The sequence below is a fragment of the Aedes albopictus genome, chromosome 2 (assembly GCF_035046485.1).
Source record: "Aedes albopictus strain Foshan chromosome 2, AalbF5, whole genome shotgun sequence".
In the NCBI taxonomy this organism is placed as follows: Eukaryota; Metazoa; Arthropoda; class Insecta; order Diptera; family Culicidae; genus Aedes; species Aedes albopictus.
In genome coordinates this window covers 283,225,929-283,249,909 of record NC_085137.1, presented here as the reverse complement: position 1 = coordinate 283,249,909, position 23,981 = coordinate 283,225,929, and the positions used below count along the sequence as shown (strand labels likewise).

At 39.4% G+C, this 23,981-nt stretch overlaps 1 protein-coding gene across 1 annotated transcript in view; it reads right to left on the bottom strand.

The window, feature by feature from the left end:
* LOC109417311 (homeobox protein araucan) overlaps positions 1–23,981 on the bottom strand; it is a 125,883-nt gene that overhangs the window by 24,757 nt on the left and 77,145 nt on the right. Inside the window, exons 2-3 of the mRNA XM_019691410.3 lie at positions 18,623–18,994; positions 170–276 (exon numbers count right to left, since the gene is read on the bottom strand). Of these exons, the coding sequence (XP_019546955.3) occupies positions 170–276; positions 18,623–18,994 (479 nt within the window). The remainder of the gene's footprint in view (positions 1–169; positions 277–18,622; positions 18,995–23,981) is intronic.

Here is a 23,981-nt window from a genome sequence, read left to right as displayed (position 1 = left end):
CTTCAGGCGAATTTCCATACCACCTAAGGGAACAACAGGGAGGAAATGGACCATTAGACGGGCGCAACACGCAGAAAGAGAGAGAGAGTGAGGCGAAACTTACAATTGTCAGTCAGTCATTCAGTCAGCGGAATGGCGTAAAATATTGATAAATTTAATTAAAACTTACGAGTTGAAGGGGTAACCGAAGGCAGCGTCGTACGGGTGATAAACGGAGGGGTAAGGCCATGGTGCACCACCTGCTGCTAGATTTTCCTTCAGGTCGATACCGGCAGCCTGCAACAAAGAAGTTAGATGGATCAGTTATAGATTTTCATGGCAATAACGCGGCGTTTATGGCAATAAGCATTGGGATTAGGTAAGTATCATCTTTATATCGGTGTGGTATGGTAAAACACTTCCAACGTTGAGTATACTGTGTATGCAGCATTAGGGACAAGGTATCTGGAGTACACAGCTCAATTTTTTTCGAGCACAAATCTAGAGAACCGTTAAACGGATCTGGCTAAAAATGTAACTCAACATTTACTGTGCGGAAGCAATCACCAATTTACACTCTCAGCCAGTTGACGATTCTCCAGATTTGTGCTCGAAAAAATTGGAGCTATGTGCTTCAAATACCTTGTAAATGAGTGGTGTTGATTAAAATTCATATTGCATTATTTAGGATTAATGATATACCGGGGGTGCAACGTGCAGACATTTCTTTCAAAATTGTGCACTGTGACATATAAGGTCTAAACATCCCTAGAAGATGACAATACTTAATGCAACTCAGAGAAGACTATCTAGCATAAGGATGTGGCCTAGTGAAGCCATTGTAAGGAATCCAACCCTTCTAAAAAAATCAATCCACAAAGAAAATATTGTTGCCGGGACCTGTGGCTTATTGGTCACACGTTCACTTCATAAGTGGATGGTCATGGGTTCGATCCCAGTCCCGGCACTCGCAATTTTTCATCAGTTGCTTCTCCCCGAGAGAGCGGCTGACACCTGACCCTCTTCTGAGCAAATGCTCCAATGGAAACTTGGATATCGGCTAAAAGCAACCCGACTAGAAAATTATATCAAGATTATATCATATTGTGTTATGATGCTATAATATTTTTCAATAATTTATTGTTTTATAAACAAGATACAGAATGATGTTAAAATAACTAAAATTGTAATAAAAAGTACACAGGTCTAAACAAGATAATAACCTATTTTGTTATAATAAGATCAAAATTATAACAGAATGTGATATGAATGTTAGCTTCAGGGTTTCTAACTCATAATAGATTCCCAATCGGACTGGAAAAGGAACAAGAGCCACACATCAACATCCTCGTGCTCATCATTCTTCTGGTTCGATAATGTAGAATTCGAAAAAAAAAATCATTAAGGCGCTGTACAAAGTATAAGTGCAGCTGCCAATTGGAATCACTCACGTAGTGCCTTAGTGGACAAAAGAGCTGTGAACTAGAAAAAGTGGTTGTAGAATAAAAAAAAATATTGCAACACCCATTTCAAATTTTGAAACAAATTTGAAATTTCAGGTTATAACTTATCTGCAATTTGCTCTATTTGAATCGATCCTATTGCAACCATGTAATCAAGTTTCTCAATTTGTCAATTTCTTTGCAGTTTCTTAATCTTCCAATGCCTTAGCGCCTTAGCACATCCCATGCGACCAACCATTCTTGAAGTTCATACTGCCCATCAATCGTCGTTCCGATGATAAGGGAAAGGTCATCTGGGCCAAGAAAAAAGCGAAAAAAAATGTTTAGTGTTCTTTGCACGAGCAACGACTGATTATCCACTGCCTACCAACTGCTTCTTCACTTTGTTTGATAAGCGAGGTGGTAGCGACACGGACGTCTGTTCAGTGGAGCACATACGAGGCGTTTACATGAAATCTGACACTTAATTAATTTCAGTAATACAAATTACTAACAAGCGCTAACATTTCTGAGCAGAGTCGGACTATGCTATTATCTGCTGGCAAACGAGCAGTGCCTGCGCGTGGTAATACTTAAGTATTTATTAAGCTTGATAATGAGTGGTTTTGTTTTTATTTCGTACAAAATGTAAATTAACGTGGACGTGACACTGAAATCGGTCAGAGATTAGTAGAACAAATTTTTACAGTTGTATTTTTTTCCTCTTACCGGGGTCTGAGTTGGATTTTGCTAGAATATAAATCATCATTTGGATTTTGTTATCACCAATTGAGCGCTTGTCAAAACACAACGCTTGCCACAAGACAATGGGATTGAGGAAGCTATCATACAATTATTGGTCACGGTCCATTCAACTATCGCCAATGTTAGAATGTAGTAATTAACATTTCTGCGCTGAGCATTAAAATGAGTCGATTGATAAAACATCAGCGCTGAACAACTATGAAGACATGCTTTTTTATTGACATTCATTCCCACTGGTATTCAATGAGCACTTGCACAGTTAGTAGGTCGATGCACTAGTTATTAGCAGAGATCAATGTATCAGGGGCTGCCCATAAACTACGTAGACTCTTAGGGGGAGTGGATGTCTAGTCAACGTCAACGTTTCATACAAATTTCGAAAGTTTTGTATGGACAAAAGTTTACGAGGGGGAAGGGGGGTTCTGAAATGGCCAAAAATGAGTCTACGTAGTTTGTGGACAGCGCCTCAAGTGTACAAAGAAGCGAATGTGGAGAGACGTATAAAATACGGAATACTTTAGTAGGCTGGTTACGTAAAGCGAATGTCAAAAGACAGAATTGCGAAAACAATTGAGCAGGGAACCAGGTGTCAGCGATTTCGTGAACGACAACCATTGCGATGGCTGCGCGCGATTTAAGACAAACAAGGAACTCTAATCGTTCGGGGAAACTGGAGGAGCTTCTCTCAGGACCGACAAAGATAATGCTCTACTAAAGGCCTGGTGTTGTAGTAATGCTACGCTTAACTAGAAATCAGGTACCACTTTAAATCAAACGAGCCAATGCGGCTAAATAACTGGTGTTTGTCCAAAGTTTACACTCGGCTTTAGCATGACTTTAACACAAATGGAAACACATCAACTTCAGATTGGTGTTGGTCAACTATGGTAAATATTTGACCACGTGTAACATACTCTTTCGTGACGTTAGTTTCTCACCAAGTATACTTTCCCGCGCCTCAACACATTCTACCGTCACATGTTTGCTTGTTATAACAAATCGCCTGTCTGGCTGAATCGTGTTTATTGATAAATTGAATTCAATTTGACGACCTGGTTTGCTTATCATACGAAAACTTGCACCTAATAAAACCGCACCAAAAATGCATTCTGCAAGGTATGCAGAAATGTGTGCAATGCCCACTGTTAACAGTAGCGGCGGATGTACGTAGCGGAATCGCTTACGCACGCTTTTGCGTAATTTATGGCGATAAAAAGAAGCTCCATTCATAAAATGAAAATAAAACAGCAGCGAGCAGGCTGCGAAAATTGAAGGAAACTGCACATCGCGTACGTGACTTTCGTGCCAAAATAGGATATCCTAGCGGAGCGCACAGAGTCATGGGCGATGGAATTTTCAAAACTGATTGGCGCGTTCGAAAGGAGCATTCTGTGGTCAATCAGCAGGTCGAACGAAGCCTACCAAACACCATCACCACCACCACTATCGCATAGCTCCGAACGGGAATATAGTTTATGTTTACACCGATTTAAGCCGTGTTCGACAGACTTTATGATGTTAACGGGTTTGCTGTGTGCTGCTCAGTAAACAAACATCCGCAATCGCGTGCTTTATCAGGGTGCACGATCGCCAACTCAGGGCTCAGAGAAAAGCGTGTGGAAGATCAACATCCAGCATCACCGACGAGCTGGGGGACCTCACACACGATTGTTTAGCAAATTAGCGAATGATTTAGATTGATTTGTTGATGCTCTTTGGCTCTGAAGCGTTTCCATGTGTTTTTATAACAAGTGTCAGCGGATTTCTAGCCCTACAGCAGCGAGCTTCCCGGCGGATTGACTACTTTTTTGTATGTTGTTATGTTCTATGAGGACTTGCTGTGAGGAACCGAGTAAATATCCCACACACCGTTCCCTTGCTGATCACTTTAGAATAATCTAAGTAGCACTATACTTCTAAGAAGCAATTATCGCCTATACTAGCAGCGTCTGGCTCACTGACAAGCTCACGCACAAAACGCTTCTCTTCTGTTTCTCAAATAGAGCTGTAAAACGTTGGCTCCATCCATAAACAGGTTGTAAATGTAAGCTGTTGTATGCTTTTATCCGGAAAACGAGAGGAAGGAGATGTTGAACTGGCCGAACGAAACGAATTTCGAAAAATTTTCACTTAAAATTAATAAATTATGCATGTGCGCATTTCACAGCTCCTCTTCAGACCACCGACCAAAGGTGGAAGTTCTGTTCTAACTGCGTTACGAAGGAGATCCTTTCCCGTGAACTGCCGTCAAGAAGGTAGTTAAGATAAATTATATGTACATAAAAGTAATTTTTATTTTTATTACCCTCACATTTCTCATCTCTTTCTCCCGCTGGTAGCCGTGTGTCGTCAAAAGGCTACAGGAGCAAGCAAGAGTATCCGAGTCACGTTTATCCGGAACTGCTCCAACTGAATGCATATCATTGCGGAGTCATTCATTGTCTTGCTCCGAAAATAGCAGCCAGCAAGTGGTTTGGAGGTAATTTGGCTAAACGAAATGGATATGAGCGGGCTAAAAGAACGGGAATTCCTACAGTAGATCCCTGTTAGCAACGAAAAGGATAGGTTCGTGAATTCTATCTGTCAAACGTTTAAATGGGCTCTTGAGATGCGTATCTTTCCACCGTGTTGAACGGAGCGAGCGCTGCAGCAGAGCCAGGTTCGATGCGCTCAGCTGTTTAGAGGTTCTTCTACGTGCCTGTATCTAGCAGGCTGTGGAAACGCACATACGAGAGAACCCAGCAGGCCTGGTTGATACAGGTGCATTCTTGTGAAAGCTTTTAAGGTGATTTACATACACATATTCGAATGCGAATGAAAGGTGGTGATAATCGGTTCGAATGTGGCGTGAGCCCATACGTTCGAAGGCGTTCATGTTCATTTGACAAATTGGTCTACGACATACCAGCACAGGTGCCATCGCAGCACTAATGCCAATACATCCATCAGGTTCGGGTCAGGGATGACATTAGTTAAGTAAAATTATCAAACGGTATGCACCCTAAATTTGGTGTGTTTAGGCATGTAGAAGAACATTAAAAATGTGCATACAATAGACATCACTAAAACTCGTGCAATAAACATTAAATGAAACATTAAATGAAATTTTCACTAAGTAGAAAATTAGAAGCAATTAGGGTATGACCACCATTCTTCAGCCTATGCCCTCTTGTTCATCCTATTACAAAAACAAACGATTTCGGCACCAATAGGACACGATCGGTGAAGTACTAGAATTGTAGCAATGAGCTGAATTTTTGTATGATAAGTTTGATCAATTCTTCATTTCTGCTATAAAATGTTGCATAAGGTGTGGGTATTATAACTCCTTGCGTAAGTTGATGCTGCTTGAGCAAATTGTTCACGTGATGGGTTAATAGCAGTGTACGCAGAATATGCCACCGCAAGCGAAAAATATGCAACAAAGAAGGCACGGCAACAACGCTTTGTTTTTTCGTTAGCAGATAATGACAAAATCGCTCCCGAGTTTGTTCACAACAAAAACGGTAGGAATATTTGTCTCGATCTATTCACATCGTGATTTTTGCATTGTTTTACAACTGAAACTCAACTCTGAGGTTTGTAAGAGTCTTATTTCGTCCAAATGCTTATGAATTCGATCATGTGGGTCGAAAATTTCAGCAGAAAAGTCGGAATATCAGCACACGCACGGCAAGCGATGTTTGTTTTGTTGCTCTCATTGTCTGACATGCGTTTGTTGCGGAGCGCCTTTGTTATTAACATGCACCGCTTAGGACAAAGCGTTTGTTTTTTGGCGTGATCCGTTTTTCGTACCCTGGTTAATAGCCATAGCGCTTCCTGTGTAGCTTCCGCTAACAAAACCAATTCTGCTTCGGCAGTTGAAAGGGAAACACATTGCGACAGCTCCAACTAACAGTTCTGCCGTTAAACTTGAAGAGTTGTGCGGTGTTCTATCTGTACATCTGTACATTCCGCCCAATCTGCGAATTCCGATGGTGCGCTTCGCTCATAGGTGTTGTTTTGAGTTTTGCTTACGGAGTTGTGCTTCGTTCGACGGTATGAAATCAAGACAACCAGCGCGCGATGGAGGGATAAATGGAGGCAAATAGGGTAAACAGGTATAATATGCCCCCCCCTAAGGAAAAATGGAAATATCTCTGCACTCGTCCCCGTATTTTACTCAATCAATGCATTTATTGATTGAGCGGAGTGATAGCTTTTATCCGATAACAACCGTTTGCACGAAATAACAGCATTTATTCCGTAATAACGTGTTTTCTAAAATCAACAAAATCAAAAACTCACAAAAGCGTCGGGGCTAAACGCCCCAGCTACGGTATAATATGATCCGCAACAACGGGTTAGTATGCCCCTCTGTAGCGGGGCATTACGCTCCATAACAACGGGGTTATATGCCCCTACCGAGTGAATCCGAGCCGGACAAACGTCAAATATCGAAACTGAGATCAGCTGTTGCAGCGCATTGACTGTGAGCCATATTATCCAGCTGACGGTGGGGCATATTGCCCGTTTGAGTGTGACTATGAAAAAACTTTTTAATTACAAAATTTAATTACAATTTTCTTATTTTGATTGCAGAGGCAAGTTATTTTACTTCATAATTTAGTAGACAACAGCTAATTTCATTAGTTTTGCTTCATTGGTGCGTGCTAGCGCTTAATTCAAACTTATCGATAATTACAACAAATGTGGGCGTTTTCAATTTTTTGTTGTATATTTGTTTTAAAGGGTACAACAACCACAAAATTGACATAGTAGACTAGCCTCATGAATATGAAACCTTATACAATGATTTTATCCATTCACTATTTGAAATTCCCTGGAAATTGAAGGGGGGCGTTTTGCCCCGTGGGGGCGCATTATACCGATTTACCCTAAATGGGTGAGCTCGTTTCATACCACTTTTTACTGTAAAAATGGAAAAAGTTCATTGACAAATAACACATTAAGATAGTTTTTTTTTGGAAATAATCGTAGATGCTTTTATTGGGTAAGCGATAAATGTTTCATTTATTTTGTTTTATTTTAAATAAATTCTCCTGTATTGTTGTACAGTCCGCAACCTTATGGTGCTGGCCCAGGCCCGTGGCATCAATGAATTTTATCGTAGCCAACATCTTACTGTTTTATACTCATATTCGTGTAAATTGAAATGAGCGTGTAATCAACAAACGCTGCTTTGTTTAATGTTGTGGGCCACACACGAAATGCACCGCCACATTGCGTGTTTGTTGGGTTGCTTTATTCAATTAATCGCGTGCTCCTCTTCCCGTACATTAATATTAATGCGAATTTGAAGTGTTTTGTGATCATTTGAGGTGCAAAAATGATTTTAAAAATTGATCAAAAACCAAAATAAACGTTAAACAAAAAGTTGTTGATGCTTTCGCATTTGACAGTGGGCGCTATTTATTAGCGCCCAGGACATCCTGTCTACCATAATTCCAATGCATTGATATAGGCCGTGGCGGGGGCCTGTGCTGGCCACACTGATTTGATCCGTAATTATGCGTCAGTATTATGCCTAAGTTTGAGCGGTCCGTCGCTGTTAGTGTCGGCACATTGTTTTGTTTCAATGTATCGATTTCATGGCAAGTAGCATGCTGGTTTACTTTTGTTAATTCTATATATTTTAATGGTCTCATCATTCTTCCAAATTGTGAGGTGACACATTTGTGTGTATACTGTACGGTTACATGGATCGCATCGCTTACCAAAGTGTATCCTTGATCTAAGCAACTATCAGTCCCTCCCTACTAACAAAACTGCTTCCCGTGACAACAGTGGAGGGTCCAGTAGTACATACAACCTCTAGTAGCAACGTTTGTCGAACCGTTTCCTTCCTTCGGTATTGACCCAATAAAGTTTGAGCTCTCGAAACGTGTACGTACATTGAGGATGGTTGCAAATCCCAAGCCCCAAGCCTATTGGTTCTCTGTGCAATTTCGCTGCTCAGGTCAATCACGGAGTAGCAACTACGAAGTGTACGGTCACCAATGCTCATGCTCATACAGGCCCGGATTTACAAATGTGGGGGCCCGGGGCCACAGTGTTGTGGGGGCCCCATTTCCAGGGGTATATTTTTGCTTATATAGGATAAAAAATTGTAAAAATATTATTAAATCTTACAAATAAGAACTAATGTCGTTGTGGAAGAATTTGAAGAAATTATATAATTTTTTTTGCGATTTTGATCGTTGCGTTAGAGTTAGTCGTAATTCGTATCAGAGTCTTTAGATAAATCTTTAGAGCAATTCATAGCAGAACATTTCTAGTAAATTTTGTAACCCGACCGCTGGGGTAGTTTTTGTGAGAACGGCAAATAAAATTTCTAGCAGAATCCCTGGAGCTTGCTGGTCGACTACCATGATTTTTTTGTGGAGCTTAAGCAGAAAAAGTTCTAACGCGGCTGCCAGAGGGTTCTCTGGCGACTTCCCGAAAAAAAAACGACAAAATTCTGAAATCAACTTCTGGGGAAGCTTCATAATAGAAATTCTGTCATTTAAAAGGGGGAATTCGAATAGAGACTGTTATTTTTTTTTTTTTGCGAAAATCCAGGCGAAGTGTCTTATGTAATTTCAGCTTCATTTCTTATAGCATGTGTTATGAGATTTTGTTAGGATTTCTTTACAAATTTCTTTTGCAATGTCTTCAAGAAATCTAAGGATTTTGTCAGGAGTTCGCCATAAATTACATCCTAAGTGAAGAAATGTTTCAAGAACCCAACCATATTATTCCAATATCCAATCAACTTTCCGAATGTTTTCAAAAAAAAAAACAAAAATATTCCTGTAATTCTATTAAGAATTCTTGGAAAATTCTTTCAAAATATGTCCAAAATTTTCAACTTTTGTAAGTATACATTCTACAGAGTTTAAGAGTTAATCTAGAGTTCAAGCGAAGTTTTTCTCCAGGATTTCCAATAAAATATTTTGGTCAATTGCACAAGATTGACTAGTTCAAATAAAAAATGTTAACAAGTTTTGGAGGAGCTTCGAAAGCTGCAGTCCTTCAAATGAGAACCATGATATATCACATTCCACCAGTAGGTACACAGCTATTCCTGATTACCGACTTCGGTAATTTTTTACTGGGTTTTTGAACTACTGACCACTCGGTAACATTGGCCATTACCGAAAACTCAGAAAATTGAAAAATTGCTCATCTGTCAGAATCTACCGAATAAGTCAGTAAATCTAGAGGAGTAAGATTACTAACTTTTTCGGTATTTATTTGGATTGTTTACGTTTACTTTACTGAACTCCCCAGTTCCCGAATGCTCTCCAGTTTCCCGGATTTCTTATTGTTTTTTTTTCATTCTTTTTTATTCCGGAAGGCATGTTAACTTTTACCAAAATAAATGTCGTTGCAAATCGTCTTGCCTCACTCAATGGATGAAGAAAAAAATCAGCGAACAAAATGTATTCATGTCTGCATCTTTCCGCCAGTTTGCCATGTTTGTGCTGCTAGATCAAAACTCGTGCTCCAACAAGAATAGCTAACGGCAGAAGCTTCGGAGCCAGCGAACACTACCGGCAAAGTCGATCTACTTACAGTCAGGTTTTTTTTACGCGGGGGATACGTACCGCGTAAAAAAAAACTCAGTTCAAAATTCGAAAAACCGCGTAAAAAAAGTCTCACCATTTCTCGACGAATCATGCAAAAATAAGACGATGAAATTTTTTTTGTATGGGGTTTTCATTTACGCGGCCGCGTAAATCAAAACCGCGTAAAAAAAGACCTGACTGTATTTCCATGGCTATCGGAATGATTTCCATGGTATTGCGCACAATTTGTCCACTGATTTTTGTTACTTACCCAGATAATGGCAAATACGCTGCACTGATTCATTTTCCAGCTCGTAAAACAGCAAATATTGGTTAAATCGAGATAATTTCTGCAGCTGCTGATAAATGATGCTGGATGTTGTCTGACAGCTGCATGCAATGTTTTTGTTTTGCTATAACTGATTCTTCAGTAGCAGAAACAATTATAACTGGAAGTCGGTATTTTTTCTTACTGGCTCTTTACTATGTTCCGTGAAACATGCATTTTACTGGGAATTCAGTATTTGCAACTACTGTACTCAGTTAAATGTAAATTATTTGACTGAAGATCGGTATTTTGCAGTAAAAAATACTGAACTGTCGTAGTTTTAATAATTTACAATTTCAGTTCAGTTAAAAACATTACCGAACTCTTAAATCATTTTTAAGTGTGTAGTATACATTAGTGACCCGATATTGTCCGCCCCTTTGCAAAACCCCTTTTTTTCTCTCCCTATAAACAAAAAAATATTTTGAACATTGTATCCCTCTATCTTCTGTTTTATTTTTGGTACTCAGTCATTTTTTTTTGTTTCAAATTTTTATTCGTGAAGTAGGATTTTGTGGGGGCCCCTGAAATGTGGGGGCCCGGGGCCATGGCCCCCTGGCCTCCCCTTAAATCCGGCCCTGAGCTCATACAAAAACTCAGCTCATTACTACAATTACAGTACTTTTCCGATGGTGTCCTATTGTTTCCGCTCTTTTTGTTATCATGTGTGCTCACTCCTAACAAAAAAAAACAACACAAATAGCGCTTATGTGCTTTATATTCAATAGGATGAAAATGGGAGCACTATGCTGACGATGGATTCCGTTCCCCTACTTGTTTGAGTATGAAATGCGTATTGATACAATAATGTGACCACGTTCATGTGTGTGTGACTATGCATAGTTTTTATAAGGATTGAGATTACACCATATATAAGGTTAAGGAAGTTGCAGTTTAAAAATAAAAGTTAATAAGTTAAAAGTTAAAATCGACCTAATTACACCTCTTCTAGGGGGTGATATTGACCTACACATTAAAAATCATACAAAACTCTTCAATGTGGGAAAGTATCGCTTGCAAATCAAAACTATTGAATATATGGACGCTTGCGAACTACCAATCAGAAACTATTCACTTTAAAATAACACCACAAACAAACAAACGTGAAAGTTTGCCCACATTCATTGCAACTATCAATGATCCAATACAATACATTCGCTATCCCTTCAAAACAATTCCAACCAGCCTTCTCAAAAGACGGAAGTTTTACAGGTCGGACTCGATTATCCGGAATTCGATTATCCGGATTTTTAGACTCGATTATCCGGAGTATATTTATTGCGATATTTTTTTATTCCAATGACATAATTAAGTATTATAACATTGTGCTGACACGATTTTGGAAGCCACCGATTCCGTTTTCCTCCGATTTTGTCGGCTTTTTGACCCGATTATGTTAGCCTCTTTTAACGAGAAAATTAAAATGTTTTACACTCAGCATTAACATTTTACATTTCCAGTATTTTGCAGTGTATTTCAAATTCAGTTAATAATTTTTGGTGTCTTATACAAATTACGTAACAAAAAAAATCTCGCGTTATATTTGAAAATGACCAAACGATTTTAAATCTCTTCCCAGCAAGAAAACGTTAAATTTTGCATCAAAACATTAGGTGAATCATGCAGGAAATTTTCAAAGAATGATTGCTGGCATTTTTTCAGATAGTGTTCTTTAAATTTTCCTTCAAGGGGAAACCTTTCAGAGAATTATTCATCCAAGAATCCCACCTGAGATTCCTTTGGGCATTTCTGCTGAGATTCCTCAAGCAATCCCTGCTGGAATTCAGCCAGATTCCTGAAGAGATTTTACGAACAATTTTCCGTGCAATTCTTGTTGGGATTCCATCAGGATTTTATACTGGAATTCTTCCACGGATTTTTGTAGTTGTACTTTAAATACCCACAGGTGGATCTACAGTGACCGGCACACTTTGATAATTACATAATTTCAAAGTATTGTACGAGTGTTCAATCATAATGTTAACTTTTAACATCAAATTCCACTGTCGCTTCAATATACCCATCCTCAGAATCAAAAGTTTTCAAAAACTAAAGCGTCGGATCATCTAGCTGTCTTCTGCAATATTTTTCGTAGGAATGCAAGGAATATATGTGCTGAAGACATCAACATGATTTGACGTTAGTCTATCTTGCAACCACTCATTTCATGTGTGCGCATAATTTAACACCAGTGTGATTTTATTTTGCAAGTTAACATTATAAGTGCGCACCATGTGTACCACTTGTAATACATTGAAAATTTGTAATTATCATTATTTGTATGATAGAATATACCTCCAGCAAACTTTGGTACAAGCAGATGCAGGTGATCATTGCGATACACAAACGTGAGAGTGTTTTGAGTTATCAAATAATATTGAATAATATCAAATAATCCTTAATAACACTAGTTTACAGCATTTTTGAACTCAGTAAGCTGATGATCTTTTTTGGTGTAGAATCATGTCCTGAGTTCGAAAACGCGCAGGAAAAAAATTACAGTAGAGCAGAATTTTTTTCGACTTTCCATACAAGGTTGTTGATTTGAAATCGCCTTTTGTTCTATTTTTAAGCAAAGTCGCTCACTTCACACATCTCATTCTCCGTAATCAATGCTCCGATTCAGCTGAATTTTTTACTGTAACTCGCCTACATATGATATGTCAAATAAACGTTGAGAAAGAATTTTAAAATTGTTTTTTTCTTATTAAAAGAAAACACATTTCTTCATATATTTTTGGAAAATTTGTTAAAATTTAAGGAGATCGTCCCCAAAACTCGCCAATATCTTGAATTTCACCAATCTGACGCAAAACCTGCATTTAGATGATCGAATTGTATTATATTCAGCTTTTAATTTATGGAAAAATATTTGAATTTGGTTGAACAAAACGCAAGTTTTTTGAATTTTATTAAATTCTATATTTTAAAAAGTTGTAAAACTCGATATTGAGCTAAACTCAAAAACTGTTCTACTTTAATTTTTTTTTTAAGCACGGTTTCGAAATCAGTGCTAAATTATGCTTCAAAAATTTTGGTCGTTGACGGAAGTTCACGACTTTCGTTTTATTTCGTAAACTAGTGTAATCTTCACAACATGTGCATTTCTTTGCATTAGTCGACCAAAACTAATAAAAATTGTTCAAAAAAGTGCATTCCTGTATGTCTGCAAGTTGATTTATTCTTGTATTGTAAATAAATAGCATTTATTCTTGCTTACAGATAGCTTCTGTAGTTTATGGAAAAATTTACCTATTATATTAACCATGAAAAATAAACTCGCCATGAAAAATAAATAACACCCTAAAATTGATAAAACTCATGTCAGAGTAAATTTCACATGTCAAAAACATCGTGTGAAAATTTGGCGAAATTTTGAAGTTTCTGAATTAATTGATAAGTGGAACTTTTTTTCTGTCATACCCAATTTTCAAACAATTTTTCCAATCTCATCAGAAATCATTTTATTCCTCAAAACCCAAATATTTTTCAACACAGATACTTAAACAATGTAAAATGGATGAAGTGCATTCACTGAAAGATATATTTTATCATTTTTGTGTGTAGTTTTCATTAGAAACTTTAATCACTATATGGTGGATCTTTTTTTGTACCGGTCACTGTACGTTTTTTTCTAGAAATTATTAAATAATTTATGGGATTCTTATGGAGCTTTCTCCAGGTATTTCTTAAAGTTTCCTTCGGTATTTTCTGTTGATATTCCACCAGAAGTCCTTGAGGATTCCTTTAGGCATTCACGCAGAAATTTCTCCTAGGATTCTTTCAGGAATTTTTCCAGATATTTTTCTTCATTATTTTATATAGGATGCCTCGCATGGATTTCTTCAAAATTCTTCCGGATATTCCACAGAATTCTTTAAATCTCCAGGAAGTTTAAAATTAGGCTTGTCCACTTTTTCAAAAATGTTCTCTGATTCTCAAGTCCACCCCCATATTTTGATTGGCATCCAAAAAGAAGTGACTGGTTAAAACTTCAGCCAAATCCATTGAAATTAAGAGGTTCAAAGTATGATTGCCTCCGAAAAGCTAATTTTTAGGACACATTAGGCTTTCACGAATTTTAATAATTTTCGCTCAAATCCTACATCATTGATGCCAAAGAAGCAAATAACCAGCAAAAGCAGTTACTTCTTTTTGGATGCCAATCAAAATAGGGGGGGGGGGGGGGGGAGGTGGTCTTGAGAATCAGAGAACATTTTTTTAAATTAAACAGGCCTATTCTACTTATGTTCCTTCAGGAGTCTGACCATAATGTTTGTTGGGTTGGTATCACTGCTCCCAGTAGACACACGGAAGAGGCTGTTTCTAGCTTAGAACACTCTGAAAATTAGTTCATCATACAACAGCCCCATTCACTTCAAAAGTTTTTTTTTCTCGTCCCTCAACATTTTTCCTAATTTACACAAATCACACCCCTTTCCCTCAACCATGCCTTCCTTAGGGTACATCCATTAAGTACGTTACGTAAAAATAAGAAATTTTGATACGGGTTTTCCCGTGACGTACTTGATGGATGGCACCTTACTGTTTATGTTTTGTTTTACTTTTTATTTAGTTCAAAATTGACAGAAAAGTGCCCCGATCTTAGCAACCTAAACACAATAAGGATCTTACTAAATACAGCATACAAAGGGAATGTTTATAAATTACGTCACATGTTGAGAGGGGCGGGGATATGCAGCAAATTGTGATGACCCATTAAAACTTCTGAAAACTTATATAAAAAGTTTGACTAAGGGAAGCAGCAAAAAAAGTTTTTTTTACATCATTTATGGACGATCCCTTATTCGAATTTCTGGCTACGCCACTGCTTCATGAAAATAAAATAACAAAAAGATATATTTTCATACGTTTTTGAAATTAGATTTTATTTTTATATGCGATTCGATTATCCGGAGTGAAATAAATATCGATACTCCGGATAATCGAGTCCGACCTGTATTTCTTTGTCATCTACCTTATGTAGAAACCGAAATGCGTGCAATTTTAATTTGCATAAATCTTACATTTATTTCCAGAATATACCTATACACTATACCTATTTAAAAAAATATTTACCTTAATATTTTTTCTGCTGTGTTCCTATTGTTGCAGTAGTGTTCCTATCTTCCAAAATCCCATATGCATTCAAAGGGATACCGCAACATTAGGACCCCAAAATCAAATTTTACCTCCATAATAGGAATGTTGTGGCTAGATTTTTATTATCGAAAACACCGAAAAACGATTGTTTTCATATTTTTCCAAGCAAATTTGGAGTGAAAACTACGGATCTACGTTTTGAAACCCTTTATTAGGTGGTACGGTCAGTTTTTTTTTATTGAATTTACATAATCAGCACAAAGATGGCCACACTAACCCTAGTTAGTATTGTCAGGGAACGTAGAGCACCTCAATTTTGACAGTTCGAACTGTAAATACTTCGCCTGCATGAATGTCCATAAGTTTCTAAATGAGTTACAACACTTCCCACAAGCATCCACCCTCCAACATGTTCCCAAAAGGGATAATCAAAGAGAATTAAGACCATTTTTATTAAGTTGTGACCCTAAATGTCATCGTAAAACTCGTTCCATTTCTTGCTAATCATAATCTGGTATTCTTCCATTCATCCAAGGCCACAGGAAAAAAAAACTTATATCGTGAATAATCAGACACCAATCAATTCTCTCTCGCTCTTTTCTCTATCTGGCCGACGAAAAATTGTTGAATGAACTTGTCTGAACCATATCCATTGATCAACGCACAAACCATCCGGCAACGCTCCCCGATATCCACCTTCTCTGGTCAGCAAAAAGTGAAGGACAAGAGTAAACAAAACGTCAAATATTTATAGTAATCATGCATTTTATTAACACGATATGAAATGATGATATTGTCCAGATTTTCCTCCGTTCGCTCGTTGCGCAGTAAGCTCTCAAACGAGCGGTTGAGTTTGAATTTCAATACCAAAAGCAGAACCACAGGCAGCAGGCGAAGAAAAAAAAACTTCGAACAATAACAATCGAATCGAATCATCTGGCCTGCTGAGCCCAACTCGACAACTGTCCCTGCCATAGCTTGCTGTGATTTCTCGCCCGAAAGAAGTGTGAATGGAATGCAATACTACACTGGACTGCTGTGCCCGTTTGGTTGGTGCGTTATGAAGAATTAATGTACAAGATGTTCTCCGCTAAGAGGAAGGAGAGAAATCATGGGAATGGTCTCGGCTGGCACCGAGAATGACAAGCGAAACGATTTCCGTTAAGCAGAAAATTGTCAATTCGACAACAACAATAAACAATCGAGCGGATTGAGTTTAAACATGAACTTACGAGCAGATATTCATAAATTTCGTTTTCAGACAAGCCCCCACAAGCAAGCGAATGGCTCAAAATCAAACAACAGAACCGGGAGAGCCTTACTCAGCATAACCCATAAACAAATAAACATCATATTTTATTAAATTAAGACATTATTTATGCTAATAGATGATAATTTACTTTATTGATTCAATCACTGAATGATGATGGGTATTATATATGTGGCACGATTTTGGTTGGATTTGAATTTGAAAAAGAAGCTCCCCGAAATAGAAGAGAACACGGTAGAGAACACAAATTCATAAATTTTTATTTTAATATTTTCATTCTTCCACCATCGTCCGCGTGACCTGGTCCGTCCAGCTCCAGCTTCACATGATCGTTCAAATCCGTGGGAGGCTCAAAGTGTGCATAATAAAAATGATACCTGTTCTGATATTCGGGCCAGACCAGCCGACCCACCCTAGGCAGCAACCGCCGCCATCTAGTAGCCCGAACGAGAGCTTAAGCTGATACTTGTTCATGTTCATTTCAGATTTAATTTTTTCGATGGCTCCCTGGGCTTTTTTTTACTTGCGAGAACAGGCTCCGATGACGGTGATGATGCAAATTCTATGTCTCAGCGAAGAAAGAGCGAGATGAAAATTCGTACTTTTTTGTAGTTCAGGGCAAGGTTTTGTGTTTGGCATCGGCGTGAATAGGCCGTGGATTGTTGGAAGGGACAGATTTGGGGGGTCTTGTGCTCCTACAAAATGTAACTCACGTATGTAAATGAGAAACATAAAATGATAGCGCAACGAGATGTATATGATATGACATTCTGATGGGAGAGACTGCAGTTTTCTGTCCAACACCTTATAATTTTTGGAATTTTCTTCAAAACTTAACTTTCATTTGAAGTCAGTTTTGTGTAATTGACCAAGACATTTTGTGAGAAATTCTGTAGGAAATTACCGCTTAGGGGGGATCCCTGAACTAATTCACCACGGAATCAAAAGGTCTGTACAGATTTTGTATTTTTGTTTTTAGTTTTGAAACACCGTTTCTTATAGCACCTCCCGAAGAACGCCTATGGATGGATGGCACCGCGAAAATTAAACGCTCCCGACTGGAAACGAAAACTATCATTTTCAATTTAAAATTCATGCTACTGACGACTGACCAGCGCACTGGAAAAATTATCAGCTTCTGTGTATGACATCTATATGAACATGTTCCGTTTGTCCAGCTCCGCTGTTCGCGCAGATTCGCGTAATTTTTCTGTGGTCATCCGCGTGTGAATATGAGTTTCACATGTTATCGAGCCAAAATGGTCGAAAAGCGAGAGTTTTAGGGACCGGAAATGTGTAGCAGCAGACGTGTGTGGCACCGCTGCTCGTCGGTTGAAAGTTTTTCGGTGCTTCCTTTTTTCTGCATGACTGTTCCCGACGGCTGCCACTAGACCATATAGTGCGACCGTAGTGGTGACTGTGTGAGTGGTTAATCCTCGGGACCAAGCGAGATGTGGTCACTGCGATAGAACTGTGTTGAACCGATGTAGACACAATGTTTTCTCTTTGTCCTCGCTCCCGGCAAGACAATCCGTAGCAATGGGGCAGGGGAGAAACCCAAGCAGGGCTGACCAGTAGTGCCAACGCCGGAGCATCCGTTTTGATTCATTTACTGTGTTTCCACAATGTTAACATCCCATGTGGTATGTTACATTTTTGATAACGCACACGATGGATACAAAAAACTAGAAATTGTGGAACTGGATTATGGTGGAACTGTTGAAACATTTTTGTATCCCAGCGAGCAAGTGAATTGTGAAAAATGAAGCCCCAAAACGGCTCTATATCTCGCTTGTTTCCGGTCACAGTAAGCGTGAATGGTTTCGCACATGGGGTTTTTATTGCTGTGTGCGTTCAAGATGCAATCGGTGCCCAAATGCGCTTCAAACGCGGTAACACATGTTACCAAAGGCAACGTAGCAACCATAGCCAATATCACCGCCAACCTAGGATTCGAAAGCTCCCACTGACATCGGGTTACTTGTTAGAAAATCTTACCGCATTTGGTGCTCCCGCATTTGATATTTGCATTTTGACTGCACACAGCAATACAAGGATTGGGACAACATCAAGGACACGGACATGGAAACGGGATGCATCATGGGTTGCTTAGATTAGCTTATTTGCATACATACAGAGAATGCGACCAGTAATGACGCGATGGTTCAATTGAGTCAATACTTACGGCTGGATTTGCGTAGAAAGGCGCCTGGTCGGCTCCTATCGCCGGAAAGTACGCGGCCATCGTTTCCGGACTGTACGGCGCACTGTACATGGATAGAGGTACACCACCGGGACCAGCGATTCCCGCGCTCGCTAACCGTTGGTAGTTTATTAAATCGTACTGACAAGAACACACTGTTTGACCCGAGATCGGATCGGTGAAGATTGGTCGACCGGTATCACAGCATCGCCCACTGCCGGACGTGGGAGGGCCGGAAGTAGCGGAACACGGAGAAGTGCTACGCGCTCCTGGAGGCACTGTTGTTGTTACTGCCATGGCCACTGGAGCTGCGGGTGGTGAGGATGGCGCTGAAGGTGCTGAAGGTGTAGTACTCTGAAAGCATACCCGAGAAAGGTGGGTTGATTAGTAAAAAGTCATGAGGCAAAGTACTGTTTTTAATAACACGAAGATAGAAAACAAACTATTAAATATGGTTTGTAACACAGGTCCATATTTAAAACGAGAATAAGTAAGAGAAAAAAAAATACAATTATCAAATCACACATCCGTGAGGATATGTAAACGTCTGCAAAGATTTATATAAAACTCGCAAATGGACTGTCCTTGCGTAGCATTTTAGGGGGCAGGACTGCCGGGTGTAGCATAATTGTCCCATGTTCAGTGGGAATCCGTATATTTAGGTTTTCATTCCGGCTAAAAGATTGAAAATCGGTTCACTGCAACGCAAGATAATGTAATTTTAGTAAATTCTTTACTTTTAAATATTGAAAAGTGAAGTTAGACTGACGACTAGGGAATGTTGTATTTTGATTCTCGATGGTCTTTCAAGGTCGGAGATGATGTACGGTACCTATTTGGAAAATGAATGCAACGATTTCCAAAATGTTGGAATATACAACTCAAATGAATGAATCAGCGGCATATTTAATTGATTTTAATTTTCACTCTTGTATAGTTTATCATTTTACGCCAAGATCTGTGTTCGAAGACGTACAGTTTGCAATTGTTTCACAGATTTTTGAAAACAAAGACTATTACTAATAGACAACGTAGTTTCATGCCTTTGTGGTATTGAAACTTTTTTGTATGAAAAAATAATACCAAAAACAATAGCTTAGCGAGAGCTGTAGGGTTTCATTGAATTATGAAAGTGCTACATACATCTTCACTCAATTCATAGCCGATCTGCAGCTAAGTAATGTATTTACTGCTAAACATCCAACCGCCTTCCAATCAACTGCACGCAAAAAGCTACTTTATTATGATCTTCATTTTGTGATACCCTCGAGCGATTATGTATGACAGTTTTGTTGAACACAGTGTAGATATGGTACGAACATTTATTGCACACTTCCCACCACAACCACGCGCACATCTTTCTAGCTACTATGAAAGTCTAATCGGTAGGTACAGCGATGCGAGTTGTTGCTACAAACGCACTCTGGTGGTGGGAACAACGTACGCGCCCTCATAATCTCACTGCCGTCGAGCGTCAAAGCCTACTCGGTTGCGTTCTCCTCACTTTTATTAGCAACGCGCCAAATGTGAAGTAAATACCATAAAATCCACGCCGCGGGCTCATCGAGCCGCAGCCTGAGCTCAGAAAAAAAGGTTCAGGCTGGCTGCAATAAAACAAAAACGAATCCTAAAATAAACAAAATAAAAATCACTTGAATGTCATAATAATAAAACAATATTTTTTCTTCATTTTATTAGAAGCACCCGTTTTGTGCGAAAACCGTCGGGTGAGAAGATTTATGAGGGAAAAGTGCGAGAAACTCTAAGAAACGAGGAGGTGACGTCAGACGGGCGGGCGAATGATGAGTAAAACTGTCGACCAAACTTTTCGGGTAATGACTGGAAATCAGTGCAAATGTTATGTACATAAACAAGTTTATTGACACAGATGGTGAAACGCCGATTTTTTTTTTCGTTGCCCTCCTCATTGGTCGGGGCTTCGTCGCTTACGATGCGTATCCGAAGTTGACTCTAATGGGTCGTAAAAATCGCACATACGGATTAAAGAGGTGCTTCAAGTGGCTCTCTGTATCAATAGTGGAAGGGAGAGTTTACACACTCGCAGCAGTTTGTTTGATCAATATACGAACGTACGCACAATGGGAAATGTTTCTGTTTAACCACATATATGTAGTCCTAGGAACACCTATCCTTTGCGAACACCGGTGAAATAAAACGCTAAATCAACAAATTATGCTTACATTTACTTAGTGCTGCTCGTCACGTTAGTTCGTTACACCGAAATTCGAGAAGGTAGCTTCAGAAAACGATTCTTTTAATAGTTTCATGTTAGGGAACGTCCATAAATTACGTCACGCAAAAATTGCCCATTTTCAATCCCACTCCCCCCCCTTGGTCACACTATCTGTATGAGACAACTGATTTTTTTTGTAAGGGTCGTCACACTTTACTAAACCCCCCTCCCCCTAAAAGCGTGACGTAATTTATGGGCGTTCCCTTATCAAGTTTTACAGACGTGTAGAATATTAAAAGTTGTGATGATTACATTTCTTATATCAACTAATCAAAGTTCATGGTATTGCTCACGTCATTGCTATAATCATTTTATAGTTTAAAGAGATTCTAGTACTTATATGTATAATTTAAAATTCAAATTTAATTCAAATATCTTCTTGTATCAGTAGCAAATAGGCATAATAGTGTTTGGACGTCCAGAGAGCCAGATTCGCATATCCTTGTCTGTTTGCTGAGATGGTTACAAAATCAAAGTCATTTTAGCGCTTCGCCTCAGTTGCATCGACATCGTGGTATGCGGCACAAACGAGCACTCGTCCTTCTGTCGGCGCTTTGCTCTCTTCTCCAAAGGTCTCAACATCAAATCAATATTTATTGTATGCATAGATCGTGTTTACATATCAACATAGGTTTTTCGCTTCAACACATATTCAAGTTGCCTTTCCCAGCTGCTCGAAGGGTTGTTTCAGCTCCACCGCCATCAAACATCACTCATCAACCGCACACTTTGGCGTATGAGTGCTTCTTATCGCTTTGTACGATGTAAGTCCTTCCCTTTATGAGGTCAAGGTATCAAGATTTCAAGATTTGTGTACTCCTCTCTTCCAGTTGGTCGGTTGTTCCTTCGCTTTAGTGTCAACTTTCATCGTGAGAGACAAGCTGGTAGAAAGCGGCGAAATCTTTTTGATCTTCTTGCTTTCATCGATTCCCGAGTCTCGTTTTGATCGAGACGAAGATCATTTTGAATAAATAAAAACCAAAAACAAGATTTTTATTGGAAATAGCCATTTGTCGATTTTATTTACTCCTTCTCTGTTCTCCGGCGTTTTCACGGCGTTTCAGAAAGAAAAGATCACCACGCTTCTTGCTTCTCCGCTACACCGATGTGTGGTTCGAGGAAAGACACATAGGGTAAACGACTGATAAAATATTAACACGACACGAACTAGTGCTTTTCTTATGGGCGCTTCTTATACACCTTGGTATCCAGGGTGCCGCATCACCAGCATGCAGCTCCAAGGCAACGGGGAAGTTTTTGTGAAATTCTAGACGCCGCCACCTCCGATGTCATGCCCAAACCACGAGAAAGCCACGATGTCTATCAATTATCAAACGCGGAGGTTACTACGAAAATCAGCTGGTTAATTTTTAATGTTTCTCTTCCATTTTGCCGCAGCCATGATTCGAAATGGCATAACCGACCAGCGACAGAAGGCAGCTCCAGTTAAGCAGCAATTGAAAATTTATTGACATGAAATTGGATTAAGCTTCTCCGGTCGTAAACAATTGTCCATAATTCATGGGTTGTCGCGCGACTTGCTTTAAAGCTGTCACCACCATTGCAGTGGAAGCAGAGCACTTCTGATGGTGCCATCATTGCCTGGCGTTTTCCTGCACTCTGTCATAATCGACAGCTCGTGTCAGCCATGTTGTCGCCTGTTCTCATCAGTGTTAATTTAAACTATTAGTAGCTGTTCATAAATAAATTGATGCCCCGCTCTTGCTGTTCGACCGAGTTCATTTCTCCGAAAACTGTTGAGTTCTACGATCAGAAGCAACCATTTTGAGCGCTGCTAGTATTTTGAACCAGGCGTTTCACACAGCTGAACCCAATTAATGCCATGCTACATATTGTGCAGTTGCCTGTTTTACAAAACATGCTAATCAGCTTATGCACCCCGAAACCAACGACAACCGAAAGGCGAAATCGCGTATTTCATAAAATTATCAATTTTCACCAAACGCCATCCCTTTCCTTTTCTCTCTGCTGCTACGTTAAGCAGCCGCTGACAGAGTGTCGCTTCCTTCCCCGGCCTTGCGGCAGATCGAATCCAAGTCAACGAGTGACTGATGGCACCCAGTGTGACATCAATGCTCATGAGGATGGGTTTTAAAAGGCAACTGGACTCACCAGCACATCCACTCACACTGATCCACCGTGCTCGCTGCACAGCACAGTAGGCCTCGATTTATGTATTGTTCTACATCCCCAGACAACCGTTTTTTCCTCATTTCGCCGGTGCCGAGTTTTGATGCTCGTAATAGGCTTGCAGCCATAGTGCTGACTCGACACGTTGTATGGATTTGAAAAATTTTGTTTATACCATGAAATAATATGATAATCGGATTACGCTTTACATTTTATGTTCCGCCACTACTAGGCTTTGCCTCTTTTGCCGTTGAGCGTTGATGCTCGCCGAACCAGGTCGAACCGCCATCGTCGATGCCGCGCCACATTTCCAGGTTCTAAGCGAATGGCTCGAAATTTGGCCGTCTCTTATGAAAAAAAAAAAAAATCATCAAGGGGATTTTACATGTACATGTTTGTTAGCATGTATTTGCCGGATGGGTAATTCAATACATATCTGTGTTGAGTCAGCAAACGCAACACGCTCCTTGAGACATACCAAACAAGCTCAATCATTCCTGTTATCAGTGTCGCATTGGCCGTGTAACCGAGAAACATCGATCGTCAACAAAAGTTGGAATTTGTTACCCTCGCAGCACGGTGTTGTTCCATGTTCGCGAGGCTTGTCCAAACAACGTAGAAATACTAGGCGCAGAATACAGCACTTGAAGTATAGATGGATACAACAAGGAGCTGCGAGCTTCTCTATTTTCCACTCGTTGCCTTTTTATCAGTTGGTAGATTGTCTTCAAATTAGATAGCTGTCGGAATAGTCGAAACATGTCGGAATGATAGATCGAAACGGCAGTTGGCCAAGTGTTTGATGTGATGCGCAGTGATTTCTCACTCGATGCACGGCTAGTTGATGGCTTGGCAAATATTTGATAATCACTGATAAAAAGGAGTACAGCGCTCGTGTAAATATATAGCCGAATGCATGTTCACGGCGGTGAACCC